This window comes from Ochotona curzoniae, unplaced genomic scaffold (assembly GCF_017591425.1).
Source record: "Ochotona curzoniae isolate NIBS_2020 unplaced genomic scaffold, NIBS_Ocur_1.0 contig_908, whole genome shotgun sequence".
Taxonomy (NCBI): Eukaryota; Metazoa; Chordata; class Mammalia; order Lagomorpha; family Ochotonidae; genus Ochotona; species Ochotona curzoniae.
Genome location: NW_024466607.1, coordinates 4651349 through 4678260, shown reverse-complemented (window position 1 = coordinate 4678260; position 26912 = coordinate 4651349). Strand labels below are relative to the sequence as shown.

The following is a 26912-nucleotide window of genomic DNA, read 5'->3' as shown; positions in this document are numbered from 1 at the left end:
GATCGGCTCACCTGGTCCAGGCTGGCATTGCGCCTCCGCAGGCAGAGGCAGGCGGCAGCCAGGGCCCGTGCACAACCGGCAGGCGGAGTCCCTGCCCGCCTCTCCAGGAGCTTCTCGCAGACACCCCTCACCTTCTCTGCCACCTCAGCCTCCAAGGGGGTTCTTCTGGAGCAGGGTGACGTGGCAGTGCTGGGGATCTCACACAGGAGCAAATCCTTCTGCAGAGGGAAGAACAGGAGGACCGTGTGAAAGCTTCAGGACAGGAAGATCTCGCAAAGACCCACAGACATTGGCAAAACAAAGCTGCACAGGTCCTGGCCACGCGCACAGCCGTGAGCCAAGGAGTCGCTGTGTGGTCTCTGTGCTCAGGGTGCCCCCTGCACTCGCTGCAGACACAGGGGCTCAGCCTGGCCAAGAGACGGGGCCAGCAAAACTACCTGCTCCCAGTACAGACACAAGGTGGGCCACGGGCCACAGCGGTCAACTCCAGCATTTGTACAGCACTCGCCACGTGCTATACTTTACAGTTAGTCACCCAAAATCCCATTAACAACTAGAGGGTGATACCCGGAAATAAAGCAAACATTTTCTTTATTTTTCATGATTTAATTAGCTTTTTGAGAGACAGAGAGCTCCTAGCCACTGGCTGAGACCTCAAATGGCTGCCTTAGCCAGAGCTGAACTGGCCCAAAGCCCAAAGCTGACAACTCACTCCAGGTCTCCCATGCGAAAGTCAGGAACCCAACTTTGACAGCCTCCAAGCACCTATAATAGCAGGAATCTTGAGTCGGGAACTAGAGCTGGGAATTGAACCCAAGAATTCCAATGTACCATGCAAGTGTCTCAACCAGTGTCTCACGGTTAAGCTAAACACTTGCCCAAAGTAAACATATTTTTAAAGATTCATTTATTTTTATTGAAAGGCGGATATACAGAGAGGAGGAGAGACAGAGAGGAAGATCTTCCATCCGATGATTCACTCCCCAAGTGACCGCATCAGCTGGAGCTGACCCAATCCGAAGCCAGGAGCCAGGAGCCTCTTCTGGGTCTCCCACGCGGGTGCAGGGTCCCAAGGTTCTGGGCCATCCTCGACTGCTTTCCCAGGCCACAGGCAAGGAGCTGGATGGGAAGTGGGGCCGCCAGGATTACAACCAGTGACCATATGGGATCCCGGGCTTGGACTTTAACCACTATGCTATCGTGCTGGGCCCCAAAGTGAACATTTTAAAATCAGGATTCTGGAGTGGCATGGCCTGGCAAGTTAAGTCTACACCTCACTACTGGAATGGCCATTTGGCTCATTTGGCTCCTGATTCCTCTGCTTTCACTACAACTTCTTGCTAATGTGTCCTGGGAGGCAACAAATGACTGGTTCAAGTTCTTGAGTCCCGTTGCCACCCAAGTGATGACCTGGATGACAGGGTCCTGACAGCAGCCTGACCCAGCCCTGTTACTGCAAACCACCAGACGGACAACACCTCACTTTCTACTTCTCTGCCTCTTAAATAAATAAAAATAAGGAAACATTTGAAAGTATATATAGTTATATACAGTACACAATTATATATACGCATGTATACAGTTACAGCCCACATCAGATTTCCTGGGATGAAGTCCCCACCCCATTCCCATCCCAGCTTCCCGCTAATGTGAACCCTAGGAGGCAGCAAGTGCTTGGGTCCCTGTCACCTTTGTGGGAGACCTATTAAGTTCCTGGCTCCCAGCTGAAGCCTGGCCAGGCTGTTGGGGGTATTTAAGGAGTGAGCCATGGAAAAGAGATTTTTCTCTGTCTCTCTCTGCGTTTCAAATAAGCAAAAGAAAAAATCTAAATGTAGGATTCTGACCCAGATTCACACATATAATAAATGATCTATTACATACATAATTCAGTTTCTAAAAATTTTTAAATTTACAAATGATACATATGTTACAACACCTTGTACTTTGTACATGGCAGAAATCTACTGACATTTCAGTCATTTTCTTGATGTACACAATATTCACAGTAACAGCCAGCAATATCTAAAGAGCTATTAGAGCAACAGCAGAAGGGACTGCCACGCTGTGCTCACGACATTCGCATCACCATTTAGGCATTCCTGTGTTAGTTAAGCTTCAATAAACCTTACCAGATATGTGCTATTACTGCCCCCAGTTCATAGTTAAGAGAATAAAGCTGTGATGTCTTCACTCATTTGTCTGCTTCCACCACAGGGATGATCATTCCACACACATTGACCTGAACTTGCTTTTCCACTTAGGAAGAAGTCCTGGCGTCAACATATACGTCTTGACGTCTTCTTAAAGATGTTTGTGTGGGCTCCGCTCACAATCACCAACCCTGGCCACAACTCAAACGCCTGGCTACTAGTAAGGGATAAACTGCCCTCATGTGCACAGTGAACTACGCCCCAACAACAGGAGTGAACCCTGACATGCGCCTCCTGTGGGGGAATCCACAAGCGGGTGCAGGTGAGAGGAGCGCTCGCTGAGGACAGAGTCGCCGCCCGTGGCTGGGTGCTGGGTCAGCAGGTGCTGGGCAGCGTAACTGAGAACCTGACCCCATGGGAGCAACAGGCTCTCTATGGGTCTTACAGTTCTGGGGGGGACAGCCCGAGACCAGGCCACCCCACTGGACTGGCCTCTCAGGAGGTAGCTGGCGACAATGGGAGGACTCACACGGAGGATCACATGGCAACTCATAGCGGAGATGGCCGCTGGGCCCCTCAGGCTTTAGAGCCAACCCTGTCACAAAAATCACCTCCAGTGGACATGCTCACAGGGACCTGAGGGCTCCCCTCAAGGCCACTTTCCTAACCCCACAGTTGGATCCAGTGTCTACCTTCCAAGTGCCAGGACCCTTGACTTTGAGGTTCACCTGTTAGAATGTGGTCAGGGCCACATCCTAACGAACCACAGCAGTGGCTGCCTAGGTTGGCAGTCGAGGAGGGCTCAGACAACACAGGGCTCCACGGGAATTCTTGGGGTCAATGGGGTGTCTTGAAGGGATGCTGGCTCCATCACAGGACACATTCGTAACCCTCACGTAATCTTGAACACCTAAGAAGTGTGAGTTATACCTCCACGAGGACGGGGACAAAGGCAGGTAGCCACACACAGATGCACACATGGCCCTTTAGCTAGCTTCCACATGGGAAGGAGCAGATATAAACACAACATCACGCCACTCAACACCCAAGAAATAGGGCGGGGCGGGCCTCTGTGTGCAGCCGAGAGAAAGCCAGGAATCCACCATGGCAGCGTGAGCTGCCCCAAACTCCCAACCCACAACTCCAGAAACCACAGCTCAGATGGGAAGGGCGAGAGGCGAAGGCCAAAGCGGCTTCTGGGAATGTAGGTTCATTCAGATCTCGAGCCACAAAGCAAATTGTGTGCAGGACAGATCACCCTCGTTACCTCTAAGTGCTGCCAGTCCACGCAGACTCACAGGTCCCTCAGGACCCCACGCGTGCAGGCTGCATCATCCCTACAGCCCTGCCCTCATAGGCTGCAGCCTCTTCCAGCATCAGCAACGCTAGCAAGTCCCCCTGTCCATCTGTCTTTCGTCACTCAAAAGTGTGTGCGGGTAGGCATGCTGGGCCAACAACACTGACCACAGCGGGGGGTCAGCAGCTGCCCCTTCTCTCTGACCTGTGAAGACCCCTCAGCCTGCACAGACCTCAACATGGCAGATCAGAAGCCAGGCCTGGGGCTAGAGGGGGAGGAAAAAAGCTTAGCTTTTTAAAAATGGCATTTTCTATGCTCCTAGATAGCATTAACATAAACGCCTACAAAACATCATGGAAGTCAATGGCCTCTTTCCACGACTCTCACCCACACAGCCCGGAGGACCACAAACGGAGAAAACGGAACGGAAACAAGCCGCCACTGACCCACAGCTGACCGACCGCATTACAGCACACGGGGCCGGTGACGACCCGCAGCGGTGCCCAGGCCTCAGCAAGGCGGGAAGTTATAACTTCCTGTGCTCCCACCCAGCGCTGTCTGCGGTGCCCAGTAACTCAAGAAGCTGGCTGTTCCACTGACCTCAACACCCACATGGATGGAAAGGATGAGAGTTGGGCCTGACGCAATGGCTCAGCAGCTAAATCCTTGCTTTGTACACAGTGAGATCCATATGGGCACCAGTTCACATCCCAGCTACTCCACTTCCCACCCAGCTCCCCACTTGTGGCCTGGGAAAGCAACAATCTTAAGGCCTTTGAACCTTGCACCCATATGAGAGACTAGGAAGAAGCTCTTGGCTCCTGGCTTCAGATGGGCTCAGTTCTGACCATCCAGGTCACCTGGGCAACAGGCAGAAGATATTTCTCTGTCTCTCCTTCCCACTGTAAATCTACCTTTCCAATAAAAATAAATAAATCTTAAAGCTGGCTTAGCAGCTGCACCTGTGCAGAGCACTCACCCAGTTCCACCACTGGTCTTACGAGGCACGAGACATTTCACAGTGGCCTCAGTACTCCCAACAGTGAAGGGATGACACCACTGAACTCACGCACCTGGACACCACAGGACTGACAGCTAGGGACTGGGGTGTGGGGTCTGGGACCCAACGCAGACTTCCAGTTCTGAAGCACAGGTCAGCCTCAGAGCCTGCCTCCCTCAAGCAGACCCCTGGTCCCCTAGGTGGTCCAACCTCTCAGAGGAAGTGAAACAGGAGAAGGGCCTGAGGTCAACCGGGAGCCCTGGGAAGGGACTGTGGGATCCCGGTCTCTCTCTGGCTTGCAGTGTCTGCCACGAAGTGCCTGCCTCCCTCCCCCTCATGTTCACGTCATGTTCCCATCTGCCATCAGGCCCCTACCAGAGGCCAAATCAACAGTGTTGTCCAATGTTCAAGTTCCAGCCTCCCTAAAAATTAACCAAATGAACCCTTTCTTTACAAAGTTAGCCTATCCTGGGTACTTTGCTACAGCAAGAAAAAGGTGAGGGACACAGCTACAATAACGGCAACCCAGTGTGGGCACAAATGCTGTCTGACTGCCAGGTACAGAAACAAGGGAGAAAAAACGGATTTTCTCAAACCCTCTGCTTCTGTGGGGAAACATTGGTGGGTATGGGAGGTCCAAGTGTCTTTGATCAGATACAAATGAAGCCCTGGGTGAAGGCCTTGTCCACACCACCACAATGGGCACAGGAGGTGCCTCCCTGCCTCCCCTCGGGCTTCAAGACTCACGTCCAGCCACTGGCAGATAGTGCCTGGGTCTCTTACCAAGTAGGCTGGTCTGCGGGTGTTGTCCACGGCAGGGATGCCCGTGAAGGTCTCGGCTAGCACCTGGAAAGGAGAGGACAGTGTGAGCACAATGCAAGGCTCCAGGAGCCAAGCAGGACAGACCAGGAGAGGAACCTTGCCCAGGAGCCCAGCCTCGCCACCTGCCAGCTCCAGAGTGACCTGGGGGGGCGAGGGGACCAGCCCCAAGCCTTTCTGCCAACTGGAAAATTGCATCAACCAACAGCAAGGTACGGAGAACAGAACTGGAATGTTCTGCTCTGAGGGGGTGCACTACCATAGTGTACATCCGTGTATAAATGCAGACACACGTGCATGCATGTAGATGGCATGCATGCTCACACAGCAAATGCACGCATGTCCACACATTCATGCTTGCATATGTGTACATACTGACACTAGTGTTTTCCAAAGATCACTTCATTTAGAAACCCAGCAGCAACAGCAGGCTGGCACTGCTCTGCCAGTCTCAGGAAAGCAGGAATCCACAGGCAGGTACTGGTCACACCCGAAGTCTCAGACAGCCCACAGCACTCTTTACCAAGGGCTTTTGTTAATATCACTGACCCATAACACGCCCATCCCAAAAGTACATGCAAACCAGTACTAGTACAGGGGTGCATACTGGCACCATGAAACAACACACTGTGGCTCATGTCTCAACCAACAGGAAACCTGCTGTAAATTCACGGCCGAGACAACAGCAGGCATGTCAGGGCTGGTACTGTCAGGAGAACCTAGGCTCAGTCCAAAATGGTTCTTTCGATGCTCAGGGTAAACAGCTGACGTGTGAGCCTCACTGTCCTCCTCCAGGAAGTGGGGATGCAGCAGTTGTGGCAGCTGAGGGAGGGAATACTCCACCCTAGTGGCATGGCTCAGGTGACCATCAAGGTCACACAGCCAGATGGTCCTTAAGAGCACTAGCAGATGACCAGTGGCCAGGAGGGGGCAGCAGAGAGCACCTCTGCAGGAGCGGGTCCAGCCCCAGAGGAAGAGAACAAGGGGAAGTGAACAAACATCTCCCCCCTCCCAGAACACAACTGGGTCCTGTGTGAGTTCACTCAGAGCTTACCAAAGACTGAGAGGGAGCAGGTGTTTGGCTCAGATGTCAAGACTCTGGCATCCCACATTACAGTGCTGTGTGAGGGTCCCAGCTCCAGCTCCCAGTGCACACCGCGGGAGGCACAAAGTGATGGCCCAAGTAGCCAGTCCTACATTGGCCTTCTGGCTCCTGGACTGAGCCTAACCCAGCCCCCAGCTGTTGCAATCATCAGGGGAACTAACCAGCAAATGGGAAAAGAGGTCTGTCTCTCTCTGCCTGACTGCCCCTGAAATGAAGTTTCTTAAAAAAAAAAAATCTGAGAAATGCGTCGTCCTTCCCACAGGACATCAGTCCAGTGAGGGAGTCGGTGGGCCTTCAGTGAACAAGGGGACAGAGGGGAGCATGGGTCACCTGTGACCCGGAAAGCCGAGTGAGAGGGTCTAGAAGCAGTCAGCACTGAGCTGTGCAGGACACTATATGTCTCTTACGCCTCCACAATGGTATCACCCCGTTCTACAGAGCCGTTCTACAGGCTCAAGCCCTGACGGAGGTGACAGACAGGTCACGCAGCTCAGAGCCACAGGGTCGGGTTAGCCTACAGTGGACTCAACGACGCTGATTCTGAATGGCGCAGGCCTGGCCCAACCCTGCCAAGCTGCACGGACCAGCACGCAGGGTGTGGGGGAGGCCAGGAAACCAGTAGGGTTGCACAGGCGGCAGACAGCAAGAAGTGGGACCTGGCACCAGCACAAAAAGGTTATGCTATGGACAGAGGGTGACCATGGCCAGGGCACCCGTGGCAGAGGTGACACAGGAAACTGTAATCAGAAACAGTAAGTATAGAGTTGGTGCTTGGAGGGGAAGGTTGAGGCAGGACTCTCAGGGCAGCTCAGCTCTGGGGTCCCTCCCTCTTATGATCCTGCACCCAGCCATGGGTGCCATCAGATACTGTGTGCACCAAAGGCTGCATGGGCAAATGGGCCTGGGTGGCACGGCTCACCCACCCTCCTCTGGAGAAGCCACAGTGACCACATTGAAAGCTCTAACAACTCTGTGGGAAGGAGAACAAATGGACTTTGCTGAGCCAAATGAATCTGGCCACAAAACCCTTTGAACATGTCAACCCTATGAGGTCCAAAGGAAGTGGAGTTCTAATGAACACACCAGGGAGCCTGCCCCTCTTGTGCTTCAGTTACACACACAAGCACATTCCCAGGATCTGGCAATTATGACGAAGGAAGGAGTGGTGGACGAGTGGACAGCAGAAGAACTGACAAGAACAGACAGTTAAGTGGACAGACGTTAAAAAAAAAAAAATTGGGGCAGATATTTAACTGGCTGGCTAGACAGGAATGAGGGAAGTCAGGAGACGGTGTCTGCGGCGATGCACATCAGAACAGCTTTCTTCCAGCACTGGCAAACATTGTCTGCCACAGGCCACACACCTCTGTCCTGTATTCACCTGTCTTTTTTCATAGTCCTTTACAACTGGAAACGCTCTCCCTGGAGCCAGGCATTTGGCAGATGAGTTTAGCCACCAGTTAGAACACCCTGGTGCCACAATGCAGTGTTTAGGTCCAATTCCCAGCTCCATTTCTGCATTCCAGTTTCCTAAAGTGGACCCTAGAGACAGAGGGGCTGACCCAGGTAGTTGGGGTCCCACTACTGACGTGGGCATCTGGATTGAACTCGAACTCCTGGCTCTAGCCTGACCCAGCCTTGGCTGCTATAGGCACCTAGGGGGCAAACTAGCAGGCTGGAGCTCCATCCCTCACATAATTTCCAAAGTTAATTAGTTCCTTTTTTTTTTTTTTGAAGTTAATTAATTCCTTAAGATTATTTGAAAGGCAGAGTAAAGAGACAGAGACCTTCCATTTGCTGGTTCACTCTCCCAATGAAGCCAGGACCTGGAATTCCTCCCTGGTCCCCCACCTTCCCCACATGGGGTGCAGCCACCCAAGTGCTCAGACCATCCTCTGCTGTTCCGCCAGGTACATCAGCAGTGAGCCAGACTGGAAGCGGAGCAGTGAGGACTTGAACTGACATCTATGTGGAGTGTCAGCACTGTGGAGCTTAACCTGTAGCACAACACTGGCCCCTAAGAATTATGTCTTAAGTCATAGCTAATGGTAACAAATTTAAAAGAACCAATCAAAGACCACCCTACCCTTAGCCTGCAGGCACACAGAGCAGGCCACAACAGGCCAGCTGGTGCCACATGCAGGCAGAACACCTATGTGCTGCTGCCACAGCCTGAGCTCTCAAAGCTGGGCAGGGCCAGGGAGTGCAGCCACGGGAGGCAAAGAGGGAGGCCCTTACTATCCCACAGCTGAAGACGTCCACGCGCTTGGTCAGCTGCCCCACGCGGATGAAGTCCTCAGGGAGGTACGCGGCCGAAGCCTGGAAAAGGTGTGTTTTCATCACCGTGTACTTGGACTTTCTGTTGACAGCACACAGGTAAGCCACTGGGTGAGCCAGCTTCGGGCTGAAATTCTGGTCTAGCAAAACATTGGAGCTGCAAAACAAGCGGTGAGCCTTTGGTTTCAGTGGATGGTAAGAAAAAAGTAGAGGAAGAAAGAGATGGGGAGGAAGAGGAAAGGAGGGAAGGATGGAGGGACGGAGGGAAGCAAGGAGGCAAGGAGGGAGGGAGGAAGGAATGAACAAACGAACAAATAAACAAGGAAGGGAGGGAGGACCCAATGTCCAGGAAGGAGGACCAGTGGGGTGTGGCCTCCCTGACCTCCCAAGGACATGAATCCTGGCAACGTCCGCCGGCCAAGCCTGGTCCTATTCAGCACTGTGTCCATCCCCCTTTGGCCTGGCTGACTCAAATTAAACGTCAGCATCCTGGGGAGTGCATCTGCACAGACTGTGGGGACTAACAGCAAAAGCCAAGGTGCTGGCCCAGCCACCTAAGCCACGAGGGTCAACGCTGAGAAAGCACCAGGAAAAAACAACAACAACAACAACAAAAAAAAACAAGACAGACAGCAAAGCTTAACTGCATGTGAAGTATTCAGTGCAGAGCAGACGCCAAGCGCAGCACCGACCACGCACAGTGCTTGTCCAGGAAACCCTGGGAGGCACTCAAATACACAACATGCAAACACACTGCCCAGAGAAAACATGGGGGGACCACCTGGCAGCAGGGGACCGGTCAACGACCAGTCAGGAGGAAGGGCAGTGCCAGCCTCTCACCCTAGCATCTTTTCTTGCTGTGACAATTACGATGCCAAGCAGAGGGCAGAAAAGAAGAAAGGCTTTCTATGTGCCAAACAGGAAGAATAGTATTTGGGTTCCCATAGTGCCAAAGCTGGTCCTGACAGATTTTCTGGAATCTTCTGGAACTTCTCCCTTGGTGCCAGTCCCTAGACGGGATCTCTGTCGGACCTCTGTCCCTGGCTCACTGAGTCACAGGGATGCAGGAAGCTCCCAGGTCAGGCTGCTGGGTAACCCACAGACCCAGGCAGAAGCCAGGACTAAAGAAAAGCCTGAACAAGCAGCTCAAAATCCTGGGGGCTCGACAGATATCCCTCCCCCAAGGGCCAAGAGAGCGCCAGGCAAGGACAGGTGCACAGTGACACATGCCAGGGTGTATCTTGTGGGGACCAGCCCAGAACGTAGAGACCAAAAATGTGGGAACAGGTGGGCAGACCCTGCGATGGAGCTTGCAAACACCCACCCACCAACACTGACCTCCAAACGCAGAGCAGGAAACGAAATGAGATACCTGGCTCAGGGGCTTGGGGCAAGAAAGGCAAAGATGCAGGATGGGGAGGGGAGAGAGAGGACTTAGAGCGGCTGAGCAGGGCTCAGCACCATGGTCACCTTTTGATGTTGCTGTGGATAACATCCAAGCCATGCAGGTACTCGACAGCCCTAAGCAGCCCAGAGCAGATGCCGATGCGCTGGGGCCAGCTGAGGGGGTCTGAGCTACCCTAAAACAAGAAAAAAAAAAAGGAGGAAAGCCTCACCCCTGTGACCTTAGGAAGTCACACAAGACTCTGAGCCTGTCTCTGCCCCTGCCCTAGTGTCCTAGGCAACAAGGGAAGCCCAGCTCCCTGCCCCAGGACCGTGGGACGGGATGTCAGACACTGCTAGTGATGCAGACCTCAAGAGGAACTTGCATCTTTGAGCCTCAGCTTTCCTGGGAGTGACAAGGACACCAGTGTGCCCATGGTTCCGGGCTCCTGGAAGGACACCAGCAGTTGATGCAGGAAGCAGCTCACCTGCCACACCGCAGGTGCCCAGCCATCATGACTGCTCCAGGGGCACCTGCAAAGTCCCTCCAGGAAGGGCAGGCTGGGAAAGGAGGTGGCACCACCTGCTGTGGGGAATCTCCCAAAGGGCTGGTGGGGAAGGGAGCTGAAGCTTCCCTCTTGTCCCCAGGCACTGCTGCTCTTGTTCTAAGACTGCTTCTCCACGGCCAACCACCTATCCTTCGAGCCCTGCCTTGGCTCCCACATGCTCCAAGTAGCAGCTTGCACAAATCCCAGCTCGCAGATTTCTTAGAAACCGAAATCAGGAGCCACACAGACCCAATTTAAACCTTGGCTCCTACACTTGCCAGCTGCAGTCCTCTGGGGCAAGCACTTGGTGCCTCACGCCTGAGACTCCTCTTCGACACAGTGAGAGAACTCCAGGGGCGGGCTCAGCCTGACAGCATCACGGTGGGTGGGGCTTCTGTCACGGCAAGTCACACACTGCTTTATCTACTCTCAGCCAAGAGAAGCCAGGGTGCTGGCATGGAGGAATGCCTCCTCTCTTTCTGAGAACTGTGTTAGCAGGAGACCTCTCTCAAAATGTTTAATGGGAGTTAGTCACGAGAGAACATTCTGCAGGCCCAGGAGGGCATCTGGCAACAGCTGCCCCCACAGGGCACCTGAGACCCTGCACGGACACACGTTTCTGTGCGCCTGACCTCTTCTCTCTTTTCCTTCCTGTGCTGCTGCACTGGCTAACCCTCAGAACCATGCCGATCAAGCTCAGTGCTACAGGCCCCTTTGTGCTCACTCAGATGAAATGCCCACTGTCCAGTAACTTCTAGGACAGGTTTTCCCTGTGCATGTCCAGCCAGATCCATCTCTTCCCGTCTCCTCTGGACCAGCCAAGGTCCTTTACCTTCCACGCCACTTGGCCCAGTTCCCAGACCGTGAGCCAGGCCCTTACCTGACCATGCAGCCTGTCCTGTAGAGAGCCGTTAGCCATGTAGGGGTAGATCAAGCTGTGAAACGCTCTGCCCGTGCAGAAGCCCAGCAGAGGTAAGACGCTGGGGTGGCGGCACCTGAAACGCAGCACCAGTGCACAGCAATCAGACACCCAGTGATCAAGGGGGGAGGGGCCTTACTCTAACCCCCAAGGCCACTGAGAAGCACCAGGTGCCACAGGCTCTGCAGGGACCCGGAGGAGAAAAAGCAAACTGCGTGCCTCCCCAGTTTTGCTGACCCACCAACCATGTCCTCTCTACACAGCAGCAGAGGCCACAGAATGAGCAGTTCCCATACCTGTGTGGCTCACAGCTCGTTATTCTCTGCAATCCTCTTGTACTGTGCCCCAAATCCCCTGCTTCACCTGGCCCTTCCACCTCTAGGGACCTCCCCAACCTGGCCATTCCAGCTCTAGGGACCCCTCCCCACCTGGCTCTTCCACCTCTAGGGATGCCCCCCACCTGGCAGATGCTGGAGCAGGACCACACGGGTCTGAATCCCGGCGCAGCCCTCAACAGCCTGCAGCCCGGGGTGGGACAGGTGGACTGTCTGTGCTCCCACATCCCTACCTGGAAGCAATTCCCAAGTTATGGTGTCCCGATGAGGGACACACGAGCTGGACGCCACACGGTGCTTCTGGCATCCCCTCACCCAGCAAGCACAACTCGTAGGCCTTCTGCCCTCACAGCTAAGCAAAGTGCTGCCAGGGGAGAGGCTCACCTGCGGCACATTTCTATTTCTGCCTGGAAGAATCTTTCAATTGACCCTGGACTTGAGCAGGTGCCCTGTGGAGAAAGACGGGGACATGACACTCCTGACTTGCCTGGGCGCCCTCCACAACCCCCCCAGCCCCCAGACACAGGCACTTGCCTCTCGGAGGGTCTTGAAAACAAATGGCTTCCCGTGCCTCTGTCCTCGGTAGATGTCAGCAAAGCTCCCATGGCTGATGCGGTGGCTTTCGCTGAAGTCCTGGGTCGCCTGGACCACGTCCACCTCCCTCCAGAAAAGGCTGTCCTCAGCTGGGAGCAACAGTTCCTGCTGAGGAGCGGAAGTGCTGGAGTCCTGGGGAGCCAGAGAAGACACAGCTGCGGCCCTGACCTTGTTTCCCAGCCCCAGGTGCCAGGCACACCGGAGCCGAGGGGCAGGGGGACACAGGATCCAGAGAAGGACAGAAGGCCATGGGAAGGCTCAGCTCAAACCCCAGCCCACACGGCCCTGTCCAGCAGGCCTTCCTGACCTCAGCGTCCTCAGCTGCTGCAGGCTAACTTGGAACATTGGGATGGAGTATTCCTGGCACACGGTGATATTTCTTTTACTCTCAGCTAAAAGAACTGCCCAGCCAGGGCTGGCACTACAGAATACTGAGTTAAGCTACCACCTTCAAATCTAGCAAATGGGCCCAGCACAGCAACCTCATGCCTAAAGTCCTCACCTGGCATGTGCCAGAATCCCTCGTGGCCACTGGTTCATATCCACTTCCCATCCAGCTCCATGCTTGTGGCCTGGGAAACCAGTCAAGGATGGCCTAAGGGCTTGGGACCCTGCACCCGTGTGGGAGACCCGGAAGAAGCTCCTGGCCCTTGGATTCAGACTGGCTCAGCTCCAGCTGTTGCAGCCATTTGGGGAATGAGTCATTGGACCAAAGATCTTCCTCTCTGTCTTTCCTCTTCTCTGTATATCTGACTTTATAATAAAAAAAATAAATTTAAAAAAATCCAGCATCCAGCTCCCTGGCTAATGCGCTTGGGAAAGTATCAGAAAATGGTCTAAGTGCTTGGAACCCTGCACCCATGTGAGAGACCTGGATGGAGTTTCTGGGTCCTGGCCACTGTAGCCATTTGGGGAAGGAACCAGTGGACATAAGTTCCTTCCCTCTCTATCTTGAAAATAAATAAATAACTCTTTTAAACAAAACCCCAAGATCACACTGTCCACACGGTTCTGGCGTTTCAGCCACCATCCCTCCCCTAAGTTATCACAACATCTTTGATTGACTGTTAAACCCCAAGCCCCGCTGCAGTCTTCCTTAACCAGACTCAAGCAGAGCTGGCATCTTCCCCAAAGCCACAGACACAACATTTCTCTGGCCACAAACATATTTTAATTATTCAAAAACCAGAATAAAAACAGGTAAACATTAAAGACTGAAGAAAATATTTCCTGGAGCTGGTGTTGTGGCATAGCAAGTAAAGCCGCCACCTGCAGTGCCAGCATCCCATATGGGCACTGGTTGAGTCCTGGCTGTCCCACTTTCCATATAGCTCCTTGTTATTGGTCTAGGAAAAGCAGTGGAGGATGACTCAAGGGCTTGGGTCTCTGCATTCACATGAGAGACACGGAAGAAACTTCTGGCTTTTGGCTCCTGGCTTTGGACAAGACTAGTTCCAGCCACCTCCCTTCCAGCTCTCTGATTGTGGCCTGGGAAAGCAGTCGAGAATGGCCCAAAGCACATGGGAGACCTGGAAGAAGCTCCTGGCTCCTGGCTTCAGATGAGCTCAGCTTTGGCCATCGTGGTCACCTGAGCAGTGAACCAGTAGATAGACCAGTAGATAGACCAGTAGATAGACCTTTTTCTCTGTCACTCCTTCTCTCTGTAAATCTTTCAATAAAAATAAATAAATCAGAAAGAAAGAAAGAGAGAAAGAAAGAGAGAAAAATCACACATTTTCACGAAGCACAGCCTGTTTCGCCAGCCCCTGGCCGAGGGGCAAGACACTGCCGTCAGGATCGGATCTCCCCTCTCAAGCCCCATCAGCCCCTCAGTCCCGGGGAAAGGACTTGGCACTTCTGCAGGAGCCCGACAGACAGTAGGTTACCTTAGAATCCGAGGGGTCCTCTTCAAAAGGAGGTGAGAAAAAGGCCTGCTGGGCTCCAGTGGAAGCAGATCCTGCAAAGAGGGTACAGTGGGTCAAGACGTGACCTGGAGATGAATGGGGGGGGCTACTCCCCATCTCTAGCGAATGTGCCCCACAAGGCTCACCTGTTCAAGCCTTGGGGCAGTCCCAGCAGGGGTCCTATGGCGGTGACCTCCCACCCAGGGCCACAGGAGTGGGATTCCAATGGGAAACCATGTGACAGCCAACCCTGCCCACTAGGTGCATCTCCTGGTGGCCAGCCAAGCACATGGACGCAAACTAGCGACTAAGTCTGCTTTCCAGAAACCTCCCTGGAAGCAGATAGGGCAATGACCATCCTCTGAGGATACGGCAGCAAAGCTGGCAGCAGCCAGAGACGGGGCTGGTCTGGGTTTGCAGGGACTGAGGGAAACAATCCAGGCAGATAGAGGCATGCAGGTCCACTTACTGGCAACCAGCGGCATCCGGCAGGCACCAACCCCTTGCCGCCCGCCCTGGCTCTCTGCACCGTGACTAACTCCTCTGCAGATGGCACAAGGAGGCGCACAGTTACCTGACTTCTCAGATGCATGGTCACTGGCTCCAGAGGCCATGCCCTCAGTCCCTCCATGACGACCAGTTCAGGAGCAGGTGAAACATAGAGATGGCCTAGTTTCCTCCTCAGACACAACATGAAGGTGAACTTGAAGCCTGACTGGGCAGGCTGGCCATGAGCAGCAGGCCTCGGCCAAAGGTCAGAAACTTCAGACATCACTATCTAGAAGCATTTAGGTGGCCCCTGAGCAGGGACAGACTGTGAGCAACTGGGGACGACCCAACCTTTCCCAGCGAACCTGGCCGTGATGCCAAGATTGGCAGAGAAATCCACCTGCTACGGATATGTCTGGTTTACTGCACCAGGAAAGGGATAGATGAACTTGAACTTTGCCCTGCTAATTCAGCAGTCAAAAAACAGCACCACAGCGAAACAGAAGCAGCCTTGCCAAACCCTACACCCAGGCAACAATGGATGCTACAGACCCACAAGCACCAGCAGCCTCACTGCCAGGCCCGGCTCCTGCTGGCCCCAGGCCACCCCTGCACCTGCAGTCAGGCCCAAAGTCCCCCTAGCCGCTGTCCCAGACACTGAGAACAGGACAGGACACACAGAACTCAGCCCAGACCTTTCCACTCCTGGTGCAGCATGATCCCTCCTGTCCCTTTCACCCTTCTTGGGGGTCCGCTTCTCAGGGGTCCCTTCTTGAGGTCCACTGCCAGATGCAAGCCTCCCTCTGGGTGTGGGCCATGCTGTGCCTGGGACAGCTGCCCTCTCAGGACCCGTGCCCCACAAGGCCATCATTGTCACTCCTCTCTGGGTTGTTGGCCACGTCTTGGTGCTGCCTCACCATGAGCTATCTGATATTTTCTGGCATCAACTTGAATTCACCTGTCATGCATTCATGCACGTGGCTTTGTTTGAAGCCATGACACCCAGGCCATCCCCAGGTCTTGTGCACATGGCATGTATTTGTTCCAGCTCCCAGCTATTCACAGCCTGCAGGAGGACAGGGCCCACCTGGGGAGCCGCTGCTCCAAGACCAAGTGATTTCCGTCCTGCCTCCTCCAGCTCCATTCTCCATGTCTCATGACTCTCGCCAGAATCAGTGTCTGGGCCTTGCTCAGGAGGCGACAGCAGGCATTCGGCCTTAGGTTTTGTGTGTGTGTGATGTACTGATCAAGGCTATTTCTGCAAAACACTACCATACTTTGGAAAATAACTGGAAAATGGAATTGAAAGATAAACTTGTTTCGGCACAGAAATTTTAAAGACCTGCATACAAGGGGTCTTCCAACAGTTCAAGAATATTACACAACACATGGATTCAAGCCCTCATAGGAGGGCTGAATCTGTTAGTCCCTGAGAAAAAAATAAGATTTGAACCAAGACCACAAGGCTGACAAATCATACAGGAACCATGAGCCCCTCGTTCCAGATCTGTTCACCATCCCTCACCCCCTCGGGGTCTCATCAGCTCCAAATCCTCCTGGGTCACTGTTGGAGGAATGCAGGGGATCCCCCAGCGAGCCCCAACTCAGTGTCCAAAGGAAACGCAGAACAGGAGAGGGGCAATCTCACTGCTGCGGTGTAGATCAGCCGGATCTCTGTGTCTGCAGGTTCACACCCTTGGACTGAAATGTTCAGAACTGTCGGGGCTGGGGTCAGCACAGCAGCTGAGGGTCTGCCTCGACCTCACACCCCACCCAGGTGCTCTCGGCTTCCTGTCAGAGCCTGTCTTGAGACACAGCAGGCGACGATTCGAGTGGAGTCCCTCCACCCCTGGGGGAGTCCCGGCTGGGGTTTCTGGATCCTGGCTTGATTGTGGCCTGGCCATAGTGGGCATTTGGGGAATGATCCAGCAGGTGGAAGACCCCTCTGCCCTTTCTCGTCCAGGCCCCAAAAGCTGGAGTTGGGCCAGACAGAAGAAGCCAAAAACCTGGAATTCCATCCTGGTCTCCTACACAAGTGGCATGTTTTAACTATTTTTAATGAAACACCTTGTCTGTACCAAAGCAGCACAGACACCCCCCTTGTAGTCATTCACTTCACAGTTCAGCACAAACACCATTTATGGGGCATCAGCACTGTTTCAAATATTATAAAGCCACAAGGACTATTCAAAGCCCACAGGTGGATTCACACAGGCTCCCGGCAAACACTGCAACATTTCATATAGGGAACTTGAGCGTTTAGCATGCTGGAACCATCCTCCCATGAACACCAGGGCACTCGATGGTGAGAAATCCGCCATGTGGGTCAGGATTTCAGAGCCTGGAGGCATGGCACTCATCACAGCCTTGGCTTCGTGCATGTCTGGAACTTTCCATACAGATATGTCTTAATCATCTACAGAGGGCTAGAAGTGGGTCAGGACAGCAGACAAAGCAAGAAGAGCTGCACGAGGCACCAAGGTGCTGGGAAGGGGGCTTCACAGTACTGCTTTCTCAGCTTTTGTTCTCACACAATGAAAATCTACCATCATAAAAGAAAAGTGACAGGCCCGGCGCAGTAGCCTATTGGCTCCCTGCAGACGCACCTGGGAAACCATCAGAGCCTGGTTCAAGCACTTGGTCCCTGCAGCCACATGGGAGACCAGAGAGAGCATTAGGCTCCTGCTTTGACCTAACCCAGCTTCACTGCCTGCAGTCATGTGACTGAGCCAGCAGATGAAAGCTCTCTCCTGCTCTCTCTCTAACTCCGCCTTTCAAACGGAAAATACCACCATGACAGCACCAGCCACAAGTGGAGTCGTGCCAGGGCAGGTATGCGGACAGGAAAGGCAGTGTGCTGAAGTGACTGGGGTTTTCCGGGGCTTTCCCAAGAGCACTCAGCTGCAGATGACCTAATGACATCGCCCAGGCCTCTGCTGTTTGCAGTCTGGGCAGATCATAGACAATGGACTTCCTGTCTGCTGAGTATAGTTACCGATCGCTCTGCCAGGGCACACAGGCTCCCAGGGCCATCTGAGACAGTCCACAGTGCAAAGGTCAATAGGTCAATGGGGACACAGCCTCCAGACTTGTTTCATGGGAACTCAGATAAGGGCCAGCCACGAAACTGCCACCCCGTGGCCTCTGTCCTGCCTACGCTCCATGGTGCTCCCGTGTTCACGGCTGGGCTGTGGGGATACACCGCCACTGCACTTTACCTTTAACTGCTACTCAGAAGTCTGCACCTCTTTTTTTTTTTTTTTTTTCCTTTTAACAATCTTTAGCTACTGGAAATAATCCAGATTCCTAACCTTGAATTATTTTTTTAGGCCCCACCTACCTGGGCATCCAGAACATTCCTAGCACCAGCTAACACATAAAGAGCTTAGCCCCGCAACAGCGCAGAGGTGTGCCAGGCCTTGTTACCAGGACACCGAACGGGTTCTGGGAATGCTCGGGTCACACAGAAAGCAGCTGTGAGCAACTCCGCTGGGATTCCAGCACAGGACAGGTGACACGAGGGCCCCTTATACACACCTTGGCCACGCTGACCTTGGCTTCAGGACCTGCATCCAGGGAGGCTGCAGGAGGAGACAGTCCCCTGACTGAGTGCGCCCTGAGCCCCTGTCAGGGCACCAAGGGATGAAGACAAACCAGATGTTGTCAGGAAGGCTCTAGGAAAGCAGCATAGGGATTTCCTAGGTTTCACAGAAAATGTAATTCAAGGGATCAGCATGTAGCACAGTGGGTAAAGCCACCACCTGTGATGCCAGCACCCCATATGGGCATAGTCTGAGTCCCAATTGTTCTCATCCTTGCTAATGACCTGTGAAAGCAGTGAAGGATGGCTCAAACTCTTAGGCCCCTGCATCCACATGGACGACACAAATGAAGCTCCTGGCTTTGGCTGGTCCAGCACTGCAAGTAACAGCTTTAACCACTACACCACAACACTGGTCCCAGAAGGTTCTGCTCTGGTACAGAATCATTTTGACATACACTTTTTTTCATACCACATTTTTAATGAACTCTGTGAAGAACCCTCGTTTTATGGGCATCGAAATCCTCTGGGCCAGACCAACTTAGTTTTAATTCCACTTTTCCCATGGGCTTTTGTGAGAACCTTTGTACGAGTCGTGGTGAGGGTCAGGGCTGAGAGCCACTTCGTTCTTGTGTGACCCTGAGCCAACGCTCCGCCTCACGAGCACCGCACGCGAGACGAAGCAGCTGGCTGTGGGCGGCAGCCCTGCCCTCCCTCTACACAGCTCGAGGCTCGGCCCTGCCAGCCTGCAGAGAGCAGAGTGGCTTCCAGGCACCAATCCAGAGCCCACAGATAGGTTCAGAAGGGAATGGGAGTGGACAACCTGGGCCAGCTTGTACAGCCTGTCCTTGCTCAGGCTCCTCATCTGTGAAATGGGAACGCGATCCAGCTCATGCAGTCAGCTGGGTATTAAACACATCAATACGCTTACAAGTGGGGTGTATTACTGTTAGCTGATTTCCCTGCTGGTCTAACTCTCCGACTTACGAACCTGTCCCCACAGATACGCACACCCACAGGGCTGCTCACGGGACTGGATGCTGTGACCATCTCCTGTTGTCACTGCCAATGCTTATAGATAAACCAATGCCTTAAATACACTTCCTTGAAGTCAACAACTAAATTGAAAATACCTGGCTGTGGCTGGCCGGCCGGCCCCACGGGCTGCCCCTTCTCCTGTCCATCCCCAGTGCTTCTCTCAGGCCTCCCTGGCGTTGCAGGCTGAAGAAAGGTTGAGCTAGAAGATCCGGATTCCAGAGCAGGCTGCCCTGAAACAAGGTGGGGAGAAGGCTGTCATGCCGTGAGATGGGTAGCAGGTGCGCTCACCAGGGACCGGGCTCCCTAGCCTGGTCCCATACCAATTCCCAGGGCACCTGGCAAGTTCCCTCCCGGGGCCTCAACTTTTCCACCTGGGAACAAGGCAGTGGACCTGCGTCTCCTGTGAGGATCCAGCTCCTGGCCACCACAGTCAGGCTCACTTCCTGCTCTGAGCCTGTGTCCCCTGCAGGAGAGGAAGAGGGCAATGGTAGCATCTGCGCATCTCCTGCACAGGGCTGTGGCAGGCAGGCAGGCGAGGATGGACAGCAGAGAATACAGCAGTCACATGGCCCCGTCAGTCACGTGCCTGCCTCTTAGTGCTCCTCCAGTCCCCGTGTGTGACCATCCTGGCTGGCCCCCAGCCTCCCTTTCACAGCAGGGAACCATTTTGTGGACAGGAACCATCCGCTTCCCCTCCAACATCAGCTCCACCCACGCAGGTCCGAGGTCAGGCCCAGCTACCCTTCTCTTAAACCCTCGTAGCCGCCACGCCTTCCAGCCCGACCGGCTAGCCCGAGCTCACACAGCCAAGGCTGCAAGAGGGACAGAGATCACACAGCCCCTGAGGACACCACGTCCTGTGACGGTGCGTTCCCTTCGGCCACCCCGTCCCAGAGGAGGGGGACATAGCTCTATCCCTCCCTCCTACTGCAGCCCTGACTGCCCCTCCACATCTCTCACCAAATAGTTTATAAAACGCAGTCTTCATTTCCAGCAGAATTATTAGATTTTGGTGCAATATGCCTAGGACAGGGCTATTTTTTGAAAGATTTATTTATTTTTATTGCAAAGTCAGATTTACAGAGAGGAGAGACAGAGGAAGATCTTCCATCCAATTATTCACCCCCCAAGTGACAGCTACGGCCGGTGCTGTGCCAGTCTGAAGCCAGGAGCCAGGAACTTCCTTCCAGGTCTCTCACACAGGTGCAGGTTCCCAAGGCTTTGGGCCGTCCTCGACTGTTTTCCCAGCAGGGAGCTGGATGGGAAGCGGGGCTGCTGGGATTAGAACTGGTGCCCACATGGGCTCCTGATGCATTCAAGGTGAGGACTTTAGCCGCTAGGCCATGGCACTGGGCCCAGGACAGAACTATTTATGCGGAGAAAAAACCCTAAGGAAAAAACCCTAAGACTCCACACCAAACGTTAAACGATTATTTGAGGGTTCTGCGCTAGGTGGGAAGTTAGACCCGTATGTGGGAGGGACCTAAGGACAACAGGGCATCTGGGAAACTCAGACGCTCTTCTGGGAAGCAGCCCAGGATTATACACTGCTCAGCCCTGCCCAGACCCCATAGCCTCACGGGGGTCACAGGCTTTCCCCCCAGGGAGTAGTCCGCAGAAGAGCCCTCTTAAACCCTTGGCCCAGGAGTTGAGGCAAGAAGGGAGAAGCAATGGTGGGAAGAAGTGGACTCTGTTCCCTCAAGCCCCAGTCTGGATTCAGACCATACCCCAGCTCTCAGTGCTTTCCTGAGCCGCCTGCAGGTGTGCTGCTGCCATTAAAACCTGTCATTTGCTTCCCTCAGTCGGAATGCTGGGCACTTGACTGTAGATTCTGCTAGGAGGCTGTCCATCCAATCTGGAGGACGCCCTGCCTCATTAAACTGGGATATCTTGCTGACCATTCCTGTCTGATGTTTGAATTCTTGTGAGAAAATTCCACTTATCTGGGCATCACGCAATAGCCTAGTGGCAAAATCCTCTCTTTGCATCCTCCGGGATCCCATATGGGCACTAGTCATGTCCTGGCTGCATCACTTCCCATCCAGCTCCCTGCTTGTGGCCTGGGAAAGCAGTAGAGGACAGCACAAAGCCTGGGGACCTGCGTGGGAGACCCGGGTGAACAGAGCAACTCAGCTCCAGCCACTGTGGCCACTTGAGGAGTGAGCCAGTGAATGGAAGATCTTTTGTTTGTCTTTCCATCTCTCTGTAAATCTACCTTTCCATCAAAAATAAATAAATCTCTTTTAAAAATTGTTAAGACTACAAAGAGAAGACACACGGTCAAAAAAAAAAAATCCACAGATCACTACTCCACATGTCACTGTTAAGTGTAATCATTAGCAATATATATCATGGTATTTTTCTCTTGGTTTATTAATTACAGGTTTTTTTCAACTGTGATCAAATATTCTTTGCTTAGTGAAGACTTACGTTACATTTTTAAAAATTATTTATTTAAAAGGCAAGAGTTATGGAAAAAAAGGGAGAGAAAGAGAGCAAGTTCTTCCCCACCAGCTAGGACTGGGGGCCGGCAGGGCCAGGATGGGTTGCAGCATCTGCTGGCACATGCAAGAACCAGGCTTGAGGGCAGAGGTTACATGCGGCTGCCCCAACCAGGGCTTGCAAGAGCCAGGGCTGTGAGAAGATTGGGCTGGGCTAAGGCACAGCACCTGCCAGCAGATGCGAAAGCTGGGGTTGGGTGCAGGCTAGGGTTGGGAGCTCTTTGGGATCACCCCAACTAGGCCACAGCTGCAGGAACGAGCTGGGCCTGTGGGAGGCACCAGCACCAGCTGGTTCACGTGAAAGCTGGGGCTGGGAGTGGGATTGACCAGGCACTGTACCCACCAGTATATGTGATGGCTGGTGTACCAGACAGGCTGAACTTGACCCTACCAAGTGGCAGAGATGAGAGTCAGTTCTAAGGATCTCTCAGACAAGGTGTTTTAGCAGATTCCCCAACTGGACCATTAGGCTCAAACCCTGATCTCAGGGGAAAACACCAGGTCATAGTCCAGACCCAGAGCACACGTTGCAGGACTGGGCCACCACTGCTGACCTCAACACAAGAATAGAACATACACAGATGCACATCCCAGACAAGACAGCCAGCTCATCTAAACCAACAGAGGACTTCAAGTACCTCTTCAGAAGAGGGAAAGTAGGACAGGTAGACCAACATCCTGGCCAGGGTTTGCAGCAAGTACCTAGGTCTGTGGACACGGTGAGGTAGACATGATCAACCAACAATCCTTAGAATTTCTCACCTCTAGTATTACAAAGCTGACACGTTCTCAGAGCAGTCAAGACCATTCAAATGACACTTTTGGAACATGGAACAGCTTTCCCTATACTGGATTTGACCTCCTACATCATAATGACCCAAGACCTGTATTTCTAAGAGAGAATGCTGTCCTGGGACCTACAGCAGCAGCAATGGTAGGGGCCAGCCTGGCGCAGCTGAATGGGCAGAAAGCTAAAGCTGACGCTCAGTACACATCTCTTCAGCCATGCATCTCTGGCAAGGTGGCTCCCTGCCCAGCTCTAGCTGCCTCATACAACTTTAACCACCCCTGCTAGTTCCCAGATGGGGCCACAAGGATGGAATCCGCTCAGTAGAGTAGCACAAGCTGCTGTGTATCAGTCACAGCTTCCCTCCCCACTAACCCAGGGTCAGGCCTGCCCCAGGTGCCTTCCCACACATCCGTGTGGCCTACTTCACTCAGTGCTGCAGACAAAGGTACAGCCCCTGTCTTTTTCCCCAGTTTGAAGAAAGCAAAACCCACAGCAACAAATTTACTTAATTCTGAGTTTTCTATGCCCACTTCCTCCAAGGAGAAGGGGCATAGGCACATGCATGCCAGGCCCTGGTCACCTGGAAACATGTACTACAGTGGCAAAGGGAAGCAGTCACGCCTGGGAACAGGGTGGGGGACCCCACACAGGTGACTGGGTTCTGCAGCACTGAGCATGCTCTGGAAACTCCCACCCCTGGGGCCCCATGAGGCAAGTGGTAACCCAATGGTGACCAGGCTTCCACTCTCTGCCTGACTCACGGCTCCCTTCTAGACCAGATCAAAGGGACTGAAGGAACCTGCTGCCAGCTGGCTTGACACGCACGGCTCCCTCCTTGCAGCCACAGCCTCAAGGGGCAGGTGGGCCCGCCCTTCTCAGAGCTGCCAGTTCCCACAGGACTTGGTGGGAGCAGCTTTAAGGCTGTCCTGTCCTGCAGAGAATTGCACGCCACCAGGCTCCATGACTCAGCTTTCCTCACTTGTGGCACGAGGGCCTGGGGATTCCACCCTTTCTCGGAACACACTTGCTTCTGACTGTCAGTTGGCCCTAACCAGGACTCATTCTATACTGAAAATCTGTTTCAGGAAGAAGAACCTGCCTGACCTACTTACTTACCTAGGGGCAGTCAGGAAGAACTCCTGGGAGGACGAGGCCCAGTCAGGGCAAGAAGGCAGGGGGCTAGAGGGATCAGAAGCACCAAGGGGTGGAGGCAGAAGAGTCTGGTCTACCTGCCTAGGAGAAGGCCAACCCAGGGGTGAGCAGCAGAGATGAGGTCAGAGGGCAATGGGACAGGGTAAGGGCTATGTGGGACCCTGGACGAGACAGATCCCTGGAAACAGACCTGCACCTGAGTCAGGATTTGCCTAAAGCCACCTGTTGCCCTCCTGTCCCCTCCTGGCAACTAGACTGGAGCCACATGACTGCTTCTAGCCAACAGGTTTTATTTACTTCCATTGTTTGAAAGTTTACAGACAAGAGATAAAGAGAGAGAGAGCTCCCATCTTCTGGTTCACTTCCCCAGTATTCACAGTGGCTAGGAGTGGGCCAGGCTGAAGCCAGGAGCCAAAACCCCCATCCAAGTCTCTCAGGTGGGTAGCAGGGATCCAGCTGTTTCAGCCATCACTGTCACCTTTCTGGGTCTACACTAACAGGAAGCCCGAGTCAGGAGCCAGTGGCAGGTACTGAACACACATCCTGCCACTTAAGACACAGCAGTTAAAGCCACAACCTGTGACACCAGCATCCCTCAGAAATACGGTTCAAATCCCGATTACTCCATTTTGTGCTTTATGGGGAAATGCTCTCTTCCACGTCCTGAACAGAGCCATCAAGAGCCAGTGGGCCTCTCCCTGCCTCTGCCACTACGACCAGAAGACACTGCTGTGGCAGCCTGACCCACACTGGAAAGCCAGTGGCAGTACCTGGCCCACCTGACTAACGAACGCAAGCTCTGAGGGCTAGGGGAGTAAAAGGGGGATCAGCAGGACATTGGGAGTGCAGCAGCCCACTCAGCAACGACTCACTCCACCCCCACGCTGCACACCCCACCCAACTCCCTCCCACATCACTCCTGGCTCTCCTGCAACAGAGCTGCCAGAGGCCTGTCCTTGGCCATATAGCAGTCACCTGAGACACCGTGCCAGCCCTGAAACTTCAGAGCTCTCAGTGTCCAAGCACCGTGACAGGGAGACATTTACACCCACTTCCAGATAAGGAAGGTGAGACTGGACGCCAGCCAGTGACCAAGCAGGGGATAGAGCCAAGCCCCAACCCCACCAACCAGCCCTACTCCTTACAGGGTACCTGCATCTCTCTGGCCCTCAGCCTCCTCTCCCAACAAGAAGGTAGGGTCAAGAGGAGAGAAGGGATGCCTGCTCCTCTCCAGAGCACAGGACTCTACAGTGTCTGTACAGTGTACAGTGGACTGCCCTGGGGCCCGAGTCCAGCTAGTAGCCCCAAGGTCTGAACCAGGCAAGAGGGGTGGGCAAACCTTTCCAGGGAGGGAGCCCCACAGCACACCACAGGGCCCAGGGCCTCACCCAGCAGGGAGTTTTCCAGGAAGGAAATGAGCATGGTGCAGCTGCCTAAACTCAAGTTAGAAACAGCAGGGGTTTCACAATCCAAGCCAGGCTGTGAGAACATTGCAAAAACAACTCCCAGGAAAGCGTGGCAACAGACTACAGAGACAACCCATCCCTTCCCAGGTCCCTTCCAATTCCACTCTCTGACATCCAGGGTCTCCCTGCCCTGTCTCCCACCCACAGAGAGCTACTCTCCAGCACCTTCCCCTCAATCCCTGGCGAGATAATACTTTCTCCCTTCCATGACATGAGCAGGCTTTACTTCTGATTACAGAGTCAAGCCAGGGTCCTTTCATTCAAACGTTGAACATTCCAGTGGGAAGACTGGGCTGGTTTCCCAGACCTGGGGGGGCTGTGCCCGCTCCCCTGCCTCAGTCACATCACCTACTGTCCCTTGGTTGAGGCCCTCCCAGCCTGTGTGGCCCCTCACTTGGTTTGGCCTCATGCCCCAGAGGGAACTCTGGCTAGCTCCCCCAGTAGAGTAGCCCAATGCCCCCAGCCCATCTCTGCGACCTGTGAGCACTCCTGCAGGTGGGCGTGGGTGGCCCATGAACACCCCCAGGGCTAAAGAACTAGCAGGTGCAGCCACACAACGCAAAGGGCCCTCTGGACACTCCACATCCAGAAGGAAATGTCCTCCCTGCTGTTGGTGTGGGCTGTGCAAGGCATCAGGGGCATCAGCAGGGGCAAGCCTTGAGGCCCACACCAAGGAGAGGCAGCTGGCACTTTTGAGATTGTGGATCAAACTGCTCACACAAATACACAGAAGAAGTTTTCAGTTAGTTGGCCTTTTTGTAGCAGCCAAACCAGTGTAATCATTAATTTTTTTTAAAAGTTGGGTGCCCAAGAATAGAGCTCTTGGTGACAAGGTCCCAGACACCACTTACAGCATCCTGTTCCACAGAGCCTAGGTTCAAGTCCCAGCCTTGCCTTCTGCCCCAGCTTCCTGCCAACACAACCCTGAGACAACAGGTGTGGTGGCACAGGTAGGGCAGGGCAAGGCAGGGAGTCAGAAAGGATAAGGAACTTAGGACAGCCAACTTCAAAGTCAGCTGTACCGCCCAGTCACATCTTGCAAGCTGATCCAGCATGGCACATCAGCAAGCTGGAAAGAAAGTGGAGCAGCCAGACCTGGACTGGCACCCACGTGGGATGCTGGCATAGCAAGTGACAGCCTACTTTACAGCACCACAATGCCAGCCCCATCACACAGACTCGTCACAGGGCTAACCCTCACTCTGCATCAGGCTCCAGGTGCCATGACATCTCCTTGGAGACCACTGGTGCAAGCAGCCCCAACCCAAGTCCCATGTCCTTTGGTTCTTCAGTCAGGCCCTCCCTGAGCACTGCTCCCACCCCTAAGAGGAGGACCCAGCCTCGGGCAGGGAGCTCTGCCTGGAGTTGCCCACACACATGTCCAAGCGTGTGCTATCTTTCTGCCCCTCTCAAATCCAGCTCCTCTTTCACTCCTACTTACATCTCTGGCTGGTACTTACACGTGGCAAGACAAAAGCCTGGACTGAGTCTAGCTAGGGGTCTCTCTGAGCCCAGCTAGGGTCTCCATCCCCAACAGTGACCCACAGGTTTTCCTCCTGCCATCCCTGTGGGAGACCCAGACAGAGCTCCCGGTACCTGGCTCC

General features: G+C 53.8%; 1 protein-coding gene across 1 annotated transcript in view; it reads right to left on the bottom strand.

The window, feature by feature from the left end:
• The window catches only part of IRAK2 (interleukin 1 receptor associated kinase 2), a 44364-nt gene that overhangs the window by 3950 nt on the left and 13502 nt on the right, over window positions 1-26912 (bottom strand). The window contains exons 3-11 of the mRNA XM_040995184.1: window positions 19495-19629; window positions 14314-14384; window positions 12368-12559; window positions 12218-12282; window positions 11460-11574; window positions 10119-10228; window positions 8610-8805; window positions 5231-5293; window positions 12-218 (exon numbers count right to left, since the gene is read on the bottom strand). Coding sequence (XP_040851118.1) covers window positions 12-218; window positions 5231-5293; window positions 8610-8805; window positions 10119-10228; window positions 11460-11574; window positions 12218-12282; window positions 12368-12559; window positions 14314-14384; window positions 19495-19629 — 1154 coding nt within the window. The remainder of the gene's footprint in view (window positions 1-11; window positions 219-5230; window positions 5294-8609; window positions 8806-10118; window positions 10229-11459; window positions 11575-12217; window positions 12283-12367; window positions 12560-14313; window positions 14385-19494; window positions 19630-26912) is intronic.